At 34.0% G+C, this 10741-nt stretch overlaps 1 protein-coding gene across 3 annotated transcripts in view; it reads left to right on the forward strand.

Moving 5' to 3' along the window:
- The window catches only part of PTPN12 (protein tyrosine phosphatase non-receptor type 12), a 100131-nt gene that overhangs the window by 52857 nt on the left and 36533 nt on the right, over positions 1-10741 (forward strand). For all 3 annotated transcript variants that reach the window (XM_019655138.1, XM_019655140.1, XM_019655139.1), the window contains exons 3-6: positions 316-392; positions 1941-2036; positions 2832-2870; positions 6329-6400. In XM_019655138.1, coding sequence (XP_019510683.1) covers positions 316-392; positions 1941-2036; positions 2832-2870; positions 6329-6400 — 284 coding nt within the window. The remainder of the gene's footprint in view (positions 1-315; positions 393-1940; positions 2037-2831; positions 2871-6328; positions 6401-10741) is intronic.

A 10741-nucleotide genomic window follows, 5' to 3' on the forward strand; every position in this document is an offset into this window, starting at 1 on the left:
GTTGAGCTGTTGTTCAGCATCTTAGCTGTAGAGGGCAGTGTCACTGGCCCTCATATGTGGGATCCGAACCGGGGCCCTCTGGCATCCCAAGCCAACTCTTAACCAACTGAGCCACTCGGCTGGCCCTCAATACGATTTTTTAAATTACCCTGCTAGTACCTAGAGTCAATTTTTATATATTGTTTTTTGAAGTAAATATTTTGTTTATTTATTTAACTTACTTATTTACTTAATATTATTATTGTGGTTCATTAGAAAATATCTGTCTGCCAACAGGATATAATTTATGAAATTCTTTTTTTTTTTTTTTTGTAGTTGATCATAGCCGAGTTAAGTTGACTTTAAAGACTCCTTCTCAAGATTCAGACTATATAAATGCAAATTTTATTAAGGTATGTATTAACTTTGAATGATATTTCTCTGCCATTCTTAATGTTTTCCTACATAATAGTTTTATTAAATTGTTTTGAGATGCCTAAACATGTTACCAACAACAAAACAAATAAAAATAAAATCACAGCCCTGACACATTTTTATATGCTTCCCTTTCTAATGCCCTTGTGCACAAAGTTAAAGAGCTTGCTTAGTTGTGTGATAGTGGAGATAAAGTTTTTTATTGTTTCTTCTTTTACTTTGAAGGCTTATAAACACCTTACCTATTGCTAAATCATCTTCTAGATTGTCCCTTTGAGTGTATGTACACAAATGTACATGGCTATTGCCTGTCGTTATACCATATAGGTTGTTTCCAGTTTTTGTTGATGGTAATATAACAGTGAACATTATTATTCTTTTGAATAATTTCTTGGGATAAATTACTGGGGTTGGAATTATTGAGTAATACTGGTTTTAAATTATAAAATATAAATTTAGATTAAAAACTTTGGGCAAATTGCACCATCACAATTGCAAACTCCAAATGCAAGATTAAATATAGTCTTTATATAGTTAACCTTTTTTGGATACTCTTTGATCAAAAGAAGTCAAGTTCTTACATAGTTCTCAATAGAGAGAGAAATTCAAACTGGTACTTGACTAAATAAAAGACTGCTTTATTCCATTAGCTATTTTGTGTTTTTGACTCTTTCTGGTTATGACAGTATAATTTCAGGTATTTTATATATGGCATTTATACATATTTTAATACAATATTTTGTTGACAAAAATAATAAAATGGTAAGAATTAGATGGTAAAAGTAATATTATTTATGTCAACATTGAACAGTCATGGTTTCAAATAAAAACTTTTTTTTCCAACAAAGTCAGTTTTATTATAATTATGACAAAACCCAAAACAAATAGGTTAAGCAAAAACTAATACATAGGTGATTTGCTCTTTCAAATGTTGTTCGTGTTTATATTCTTTTATAAGGACATTTGTTAAAAGTTCTAGTTTTTAATTGTACTTTACTAACACTGATTCATTGTGTGATTCCATTACATGCTAGTTTAGTATTTTAGTCTATCTTGTTTAGTATATTCTTGAGTTCATTATTAGAAACATATATAGTAGGCACTCAATAAACTTTAAATTGATAAATAATTGAAGGTAACTATGGAAGAATCTGGCTAAGAAATAACTATTAGCTAGTTTTAGTATTTTTACAAAGGATGCTTTTATGTTTCTACTACAGTTAATTTTGTTTACTTAGTATTAGAGCTTTTGTTTTGAATTCCTAGGTAAATAATAATTTTTAAATTTGCATAAGACAGTTTAATTACCAATTCTGTGTACCATGTCTAATAAATACACAAAAGTAATAACATTCCACCAGAAGCTGAAGTGAATTGAACATATTTTGTCATGCTTCTATGTACTATGAAACAAATTATTTGGAAATGCTTTGGGTGAAAACAGTATTACTAATAAAATTTCCTTAAAATTTAGATAAGGAAATATTTTTGTTAATCATAATAATGAAATTTGCTTTTTATTTTAGGGTGTTTATGGGCCAAAAGCATACGTGGCAACCCAAGGACCTTTAGCAAATACAGTAATAGATTTTTGGAGGATGATATGGGAGTACAATGTTGTAGTGAGTAATTTACTTTTCAAAATCTATTTTGAGAAGTATTACATGTAGTGACATAGGATGTTTTACTGAATAAGACATGAAAACACTTTTTAGCGCTAATGATATGTTAATTATAGCTATTGTTATTAAAAAGACAGCAACTGATATCTAATTAAATTCACACAAACTGTTGGGTTGTCGGAAAAGTCATGACATGTGTTTCTGGTTTTCATTGCAAAAATGTGTCATGACTTTTCCGACAACCCAATAAGTAGAAATACTATAAGAAGAGGGTGTGATAATACTTTAAATCTTGTCCTAAGTGAGTAACTAATAAGACAGCTACTAAATAAGATGGATTGATAGACAGATGAGATGGGGAAAGGGATGTGATAAAACAAGTATGGATGGCAGTTATACAGTGTTTACTATTATTTCAACCTTGCTGAATGTTAGAAACATAATTTTATAAAATGTTGGGGTGGGGAAGCAAGTGTAATAACACAATGTTCAAAGACAGTTAAATACATTCAACCTTTAGATCTATTAAATATAATTTCAGAAGTCAGAAGTAAATCTTTGAAATTCATAAAATTTAATTCAAATCAAATGCATCATGTTAATTGAAGCCAATTTAATTTGTTGCTGTATAGCCCTTGTTTGGAAGGTGTGATTTTGATTAATTTCGTTAACTCATACTTTAAATATTAAAACTACTTTTTTGACAGACCAGGTATATGTTTGCTCACAGTAGAAAAAGATGAAATTATGTTTCACTGATAAATTCTTCATCTCATCCCACCTCCACTTTTTTAGATCATTGTAATGGCCTGTCGAGAATTTGAAATGGGAAGGGTATGTATACCTTTTAACACTTAAAATAATTGTGGAGTATCCTTTTTATCACTTCATTTCTAGGGACATATATTCCGGGTCTTTTATTATATTCTGAGTCCTAGTAGTTATATTAGATACTTATTTTCCTTTTTTGTGTTCTGCTATTGCTTTTATTTGATAAAAGGAACAAAATAATCTTTAAAGCATGTAAACTTGTTTTTACATTTCATTAGTACATTTATATACTGAAAATAATAGGATTTTTTATTGTTACTTAGCAGTCTTCAAATATATAATGGTGTTGTAGGTGGAGTGCTATAGACTGATGTAGAGGGGTATTTAAAAATAGGAATAAAATTGAGCAATAAAAATTAGTTAAATAAAATGATTTTTATTACTATCGATTTATAGCTTGAATATTCTGATTTCTGTCTGTAAATACCACTACGTTTTTTGTTTATTTCTGCTATCTTCAAAGAGAAGAGAAGCAAATCCCTTATTCTGGATTTTTTTTTTTTTATTTTTTGGCTGAGCCATCCTGTTACCTGTTGGCAGCTCAGCGGCAACTCAGCTCGGGCTGGGAATTGAACCGCTGTTGCTCAGAGCTCGCACTCTTGCACCAGCTCTTAATCAACTGAGCCACTCGACCGGCCCTGAAATTTTTAACATTGGTATTTTTATCCCCCTTACAAGTGAAATTAATTTCAAACCTGTTGTGATCAGCAGCATCAGTAAGCCTTCATTGTTGGAGGTGATAATATACTTGAATATATTACAGAATAGGTACAAGGTGTGATCGAACGATACAGTGAATGTTTAAATTAAAAAAATTTATTATAGTAAAACACATTGCCATTAATCCCCCTTGCTTCAAATGCACTTATCCCATCGTTCTTGCCACTTTCTGTAGTAGTTCTGCAAGCCCTCTTTCGTAAGTGTCTTTACTTCATCCCCCATTATGACAATGCTCCGTGTCACGCATCGTTTTTGGTTTACGGCAGTTGCTGTCAAATAAAAACATTACACTGTGTTCTCATCCACCTGGCACTGTGCAACTTCCGTCTGGCTCTTCCCAAAGTCAAAATGACCATGAAAGGAAAATGTTTTGAATCAATTCAGAACATCGAGGCAGCCATGACAACACAACTGTAAGACTCACGAAAGAGGACTTCCAGAACTGCTTCAGACAATGGCAAGAACTATGGGATAAGTGTGTTTGAAGCAAGGGGGAATTAATGGCAATGTGTTTTCTACTGTAATACATTTTTTTTAATTTAAATATTCACTTTTTTTTATCATACCTCTTAGTCAATAAAACTTAAGTGTGGTCTATAAATTTGACATACAAATCAAAATTACAAAGCAAGTTATGTGGTGTTTTGAAGTTTTCTTATACTAATGTGGTTCGTTAATTAAAGAGAAAATAATTTTTGTTTTAAAATTTTTTACTAAAATTTTTCAGTAAAGGATATGTTGCATAAAGCAAGATAGTACATGTTTCCGTTATGTGAAATGTTATAATATATAAATCATTGGAAAACATTATTTTAACTGATAATTTTTGTCATTCCTCCCAACCCCCCTCTTTACCAGTAGTGGCAGTATTTGGTAATATTGGACAGAAAATAAATATTTCCTAAAATTAGAAAATATACAAACCAAGAAATTAAATAATTAACTTACCTGTTTAAGTATTGTTAGTATATACTTCAGTACCATTATTATTAATCTGTTATATTAGGATATTTAAATTTTACTCCCCTAATGTTTTTTAAGTTATTGTTAAGGTAACTGATTTCTATTTACATTCTCTTAATAAGCTCCCACTGTATATCAATAATACTTGATGAAAAATTAAGTTATATTCAGTGCAAAACTTTTTGAAGTTAAAGATTTTGTGATTCATAGGGTTTTGTTAGTAATAAAATATCAGTAAGTTAATGCCAGTTAATTTATTTGATAACTTTGACTTAGATCTTGATTTAGAATGTGACCTAATGGAAAGAGCATACATAGATAATGAAATCAAAGAAACCTACACTTCAGTAGCATTTTGGCCATGGTACAGTGAACTGTCCCCTCCAAGCTTCACTTTTCCCTAGAATGAATATGATTATAGATTATGCATGTATGATGTTTAACATAGTTTTTTATATCAGTAGTTACTAGTTTATACTTGGAATATAAATACCAATATAATCCTTACTCAGTGACTGCTTATCTGAATCAGTGGTATTTGAGTCACACAGCTTCATTTCTTACTAAATTAACCTCTTATAACTTGTTTTCTGCCTGTTTCAAGATGTTAAAATTTTACCAGGTAGAAGACCAAAAAAAAAACACCTCAAAAATAATTTAATTTTACCATTTTCTATAAACTACTGGGAAATAGGTTTGTGATTTTAAGCCTTCTAAAATATTGATAATATTTTTCTAAGCTAAACTGACATACTACAGTTCTACTTTGTTGACATGTGAGCATTATTGGTTTTACTTAATTCCAGCCTGTAGGTAATGATTCCACTAACTGTGTTTGAAACTATAAGAGTTTAGTAAGAACTGATACATTTCCCACTGCCAAAGAGTTTATTTTAAGCTAGATTGTTACTTAAAGGCTTTCTTTCATTGGGTCTTAATAAAATTGTATCATTTCTTAGCATCAGAATCACTGTGTATTCTATTAAGTTAGGCATTCATCCACTTGCCTAATATTCTAAAATGACGGGGCTTGATATTATAAACCAATGAAAATTGAATGTTCTAATTCTATACATGTTTAAACAGGAAGGTAAGAAGGGAAACTGGTTACACTTTCTGTACTCTTAAATAACAGTGGATAGTTTAAATTATACATTATACTTAATGTAGGGTTTTTACCACCAATAGAATATTTGAAATATACTATTATTTAGTACAACAATCATGTATTAATAAGATACAGATTATTGTTGTCATTTTTACAGGTAAAGTAACTAAAGGTCAATAAAACAGGAAAATTAGTAGTACTTGGAAAATTCTTAATACCAAGTAGAATGCTTTTTCCACTATTCCACAGATTTTACACTTAATGAAAATTCAGCCAGGTATTATAGACATTGTTGTTTTATAGGCATTAAAACTTGCCTGACAACAAACACTTAATTCTAAATGATCTTGTGCCAGGAACTTTTTTAAATTTTTTTTGTTTCCATCTAGAGGAGGATCTTTGGAGTCTACTTTGTAAACCAAGCAGATAGCAATGAACAGCTTATCCACTTAAGTTAATGTTCTCATGACTGATCTTGGAGAGGAACACAGTAGCCTACCTTTAGAAACAGTTAGATTCTGAGCTCTCTCAGCTCCTTACCTATTAATGGCAGTTTTTCTGTTTTCTGGGAAGGGAACAACAAGCTAAATACCAAGGCACAAAATATTTATAAAAGTTCAAGAAAAACTATCATATGGGTTACTTACTAACTTTTTATTTTGGACAACAGAAAAAATGTGAGCGCTATTGGCCTTTGTTTGGAGAAGACCCTATAACATTTGCACCATTTAAAATTTCTTGTGTAAGTACATATTTTTGCGTACATTGTTAAACAGAAAATTGGCATGCTAGACTGATGAATGATTAAATTATAATATAGTGTGAACCCAGTTTTACCTAAGCCAAGTACTCAATGTTTCCACGTAAATCTACGCTTAATTATAATAAATATTAATAACATTTCTTTTTATACTGCTTTAAAATTTAGAAGCTTTGGGAATGACTTCATAAATATATAAATTACTTGTACTTTGTTGTGTTAATTCTGTGTTAGTTTGTGTATATAAGTTGATAATAAGTGTGTGTGTGTGTGTGTGTGTGTGTGTGTGTGTGTATGCGTAAACGGAGAAACTGCTTTGAGTGATCTATTTGAAAATTGGTATAAAGTATTGGTTTCAAATTGAATAAATGGGAAAGACCTTTTATGACTGCAGTATAGTTAACCATGTTAATCTTCCATATCTACGTTATGCTCTCTAAAATTGTTATAATTATATGCAAAGGTGGGTTTAAGAATTGCCATCCTAAAAGTAAGAATTGATCCTTTATGTAATTTGATATGAAACTTAACATATATAACTAATAAGCCCTGAAAATGAATTAAATTATAGTTATAAAACTTAACACATTCAGGGGCCAGCCGAGTGGCGCGATGGTTAAGAACTGGCTTGGGACGCCAGAGGGCCCCGGTTCGGATCCCACGTATGAGGGCCAGTGACACTGCCCTCCACAGCTAAGATGCTAAACAACAGCTCAACCTGGAGTGCTGTGAGTCGCTGGCGACGGCGTAGGCTGCAGTCCCTGTGGCAGTGGGTTGCTATGGGCTACTGTATGTAGCCAGCAGCCAGCGTGAGTGGCCGCCCAGAAGCCGGCGACTGATCTGCCTCGCCCGGGAAGTGCGCAATGATGGTGCCAACTTGGGCCAGTGAAGCAACGTCCTCCACAAGTAGACTGAAGAACAAAAGGACAGCAACTTGTCTGTTCCCCTTCCCCCAATTCCCCAGCGCTGTTCCCATTCCCCCAATTCCCCAATAAAAAATCTTACCAAAAAAAAAAAAAACTTAACACATTCAATAAAGATGTTAAAAAATACCTAAATGGTAGGGGGGAAAAAAAACAACTTAACAGCACAAATCTGAGAAAATAAATTTAAAAATAAAAACAATGAAGGAAAAACAAAAAAAAAGAAGTAAAATATAAGTGAGCTTTAAAATACGAGCAGCAGTTTGCTTTGGGTTACTCATGATGGCGTCTTTCTTAATCACCTGAAAGAAATGTATTGTCTTATTTACTCAACTCAAAAGATCCATGGTTGAGCAAATATGAAAATTACATAACTTCCCTGTATTGGTCAGGGCTTTCCAGAGAAAAAGAACCAATAAGATGTGTATATAGAGAAAGAGATCTATTATGTGGAATTGGCCTACGTGATCGTGGAGGCTGACAAGTTCAAAATCTGTAGGGAAGGTGGGCACGCTACAGACCCAGGCAAGCTGATGTTCCGTTCCAGTTCACAGACAGTTTGCTAAAGAACCAGGAAGAATTGATGTTGCAGGATAAAGCTGTCTGCTGGAGAATTCTCTTACTTGGGGGAGACTGGTCCTTTTGTTCTATTTAGGCTTTAACTAATTGGATTACAGTCACCCACATTATAGACGGCTATCTGATCTACTCAGAGTCTTGATGGCCCTGCCAAGTTGACACATAAAATTAACCATCACATTCCCCATCTCAGAATTGCTTGTTTTTTACTTTGTTTTCCATGGTTAAATATAATTTCTATGATTTTACTTGTCATTGATGAGTTCAAGAAGTCCATAATTTTGTAACTTATTGGTGCTTAGAACTTCTGAGTCCCTCAGTGCTTTCTAGGTTGATACAGAGAAGGACTCAGCTTGTATTACAGTCTCCTTTATAAATACAGTGATTTTTATAATGTTAACTGTAACTCAGTTCAACTGCCTGGATTTAATATGCAGTCAATACTCTAAAGTTCTGGTTAAAATGAACTATTCGTGGGTTAAATATAAACATTTAAAGAATCATACTGCACTTCATGTTATTTGAAATTAATGAAAACCAATACATATCACATTGTCTACTTCTGTGAGGTAACACTTCCTGCCTCACAAATCCAAAAAGGATTCTACAATAGTAAGTTCCTGAACAGTCCGGGAAACCTAGTTCTGTGCATTGTGTTTGCACTGAACATTTGCGAATTTAAATTTAATAAATTAACTGTACTCAATGTCACAATTCAAGTGACATTGAAACATATACCACTTAACATTCAACAACAAAACAACTTGAAATTTTTGAACAGTTGGGGATCAGGAATAGTAAACATCTTAAAATAATGAATAGAGAAAAGAAAGGAATAATTTATAATTTGGAAAAAGGTGAATTGACTTTTGGGTGGTTTTTCAAATGAACTAGAAGATAATTAAAAAGTCTTCTTGATAAGAGGTTTGATTTGATTAATAACAGCTGGTTTTGTTTGTCAGTATTGGGATTGATCCTTGCTGAAGACACAAAGTTTTAAAGATTTCAAAATGGAAAGTAGTTTGTGTCTTGTGGTTGTTTCAGACAACTCAGGATTTGTTATCACTGATGTAAACAAAAAATCAAATTTAGAAATAGAAACAAGTTGGTGAAAATAACCATAATAACTGACTTATTACTTGACAATCAAAGTGTTGAAGACTGACTGAGCAAGGACAATGTCATGAGCTATCTTGGTTTGGGTTGAGGAGGATAAAGTGTTGGTGGAACGGGGAGGACTGGCTAGCAGGAGCTCAGTCACATGTTGCTGCACATAAATCACTTAGACCAGATGTGGGCACACTATCCATGGGTCAGTCTAGCCCACTGCCTGTTTTGTAAATAAAGTTTTATTGGAACCAATCCAGTTAATTTACATATTTGCCTATCACAACAGCAAAGTTGAGTAGACAGAGACTTTATGGCTGGCAAAGCCAAAGATATGTATTAAGTCACCCTTTACAGGAAAGAGAAAATGAAGTGTTAGGCCAGTGTTTTCATCCATACTCATTTTTGATGAAAGTAAAAACATACTTTTCTTCTAATGTTATTTGAAAAGTTCAAAATAAATGAGTATGGGCCGGCTGAGTGGCGCATTGGTTAAGAGTTGGCTTGGGACACCAGCTCTGAGCAGCAGGATCCCGGTTCAGATCCCACATTAGGGCCAGTGATGCTGCGCCCTCTACAGCTAAGATGGTGAACAACAGCTCGACCTGGAACTGGCTGCTGTGAGTCGCCGGCAACAGCATAGGCTGCAGTGGTCTACTGTAAAAAGCTACTGTGAGTGGCTGGCAGCTGGCGTGAGCGGCCGTCCAGGGCCCGGTGACCGATCTGCCTCACTATGGAAAAGCGCAATGATAATACCAACATGGCCAGTGAAGCGACGTTCTCCACAACTAGACTGAAGAACAAAAGGACAGCAACTTGTCTGTTCCCTTTCCCCGATTCCGCAACACTGTTTCCCTCCCCCAATACCCTAATAAAATCTTTAAAAAATAAAAAAATAGTATGATTTTAAAAATTAAGGCAGGAATAATATTGGATTTTTCAATTAATAAAACAGTACCCTGTTGGCCCTAGGACAATCGATGTTCTAGACTATCTTTGGTTTTAACTTCTAAGGTAAAGAATAGTTTTCTTTGTGACAAACTGATGTAGAGGCTTTATTCTAATACTCTGACAAATGACAGTAAGAGACTTTTAAAGTAGTTATATTATCAACCAGAATACCAATTTGGGAATTTCTGAGTGTAACCTCTTCCTTCTCCATTTGGCATCCAGTTAATTGAGAGTTGAGTGTTAAGTAGGGAAGATCAAGCTTTATGGAAAGATAAAATGGTTTCAGGTGGTGGTAGCTACTAAAAGTAACATTCTGTTTGAATTATTTCTATTACATGATTTTGGGGATGGTTATTACCTTTTATTGATGATAGATTTCTAGCTAAGTAATTGGTTAGCAGACACTTCTGTTTAGAAAAAAAAAGTAGGGCCGGCCGAGTGGCGCATTGGTTAAGAACTGGCTTGGGATGCCAGAGGGCCCTGGTTCGGAGATCCCACATGAGGGCCAGTGACACTGCGCCCTCTACAGCTAAGATGGTGAACAACAGCTTGACCTGGAGCTGGGCTGCCATGAGTCACCGGTGGTGGTGTAGGCTGCAGTGAGGCTGGCTGGCAGCTGGCGTGCGCTTTCGTGAGCTGCTGTGAGCCGCTGTGAGCGACCGTCCAATGGCCGGCGAGTGACTGTCTCACCCAGGAAGAGTGCAATGATAATGCCAACATGGACCAGTGAAGCGATGTCCTCCACAACTAGACTGAAGAACAA

Source organism: Hipposideros armiger, unplaced genomic scaffold (genome assembly GCF_001890085.2).
Source record: "Hipposideros armiger isolate ML-2016 unplaced genomic scaffold, ASM189008v1 scaffold_236, whole genome shotgun sequence".
NCBI classification, from domain to species: domain Eukaryota; kingdom Metazoa; phylum Chordata; class Mammalia; order Chiroptera; family Hipposideridae; genus Hipposideros; species Hipposideros armiger.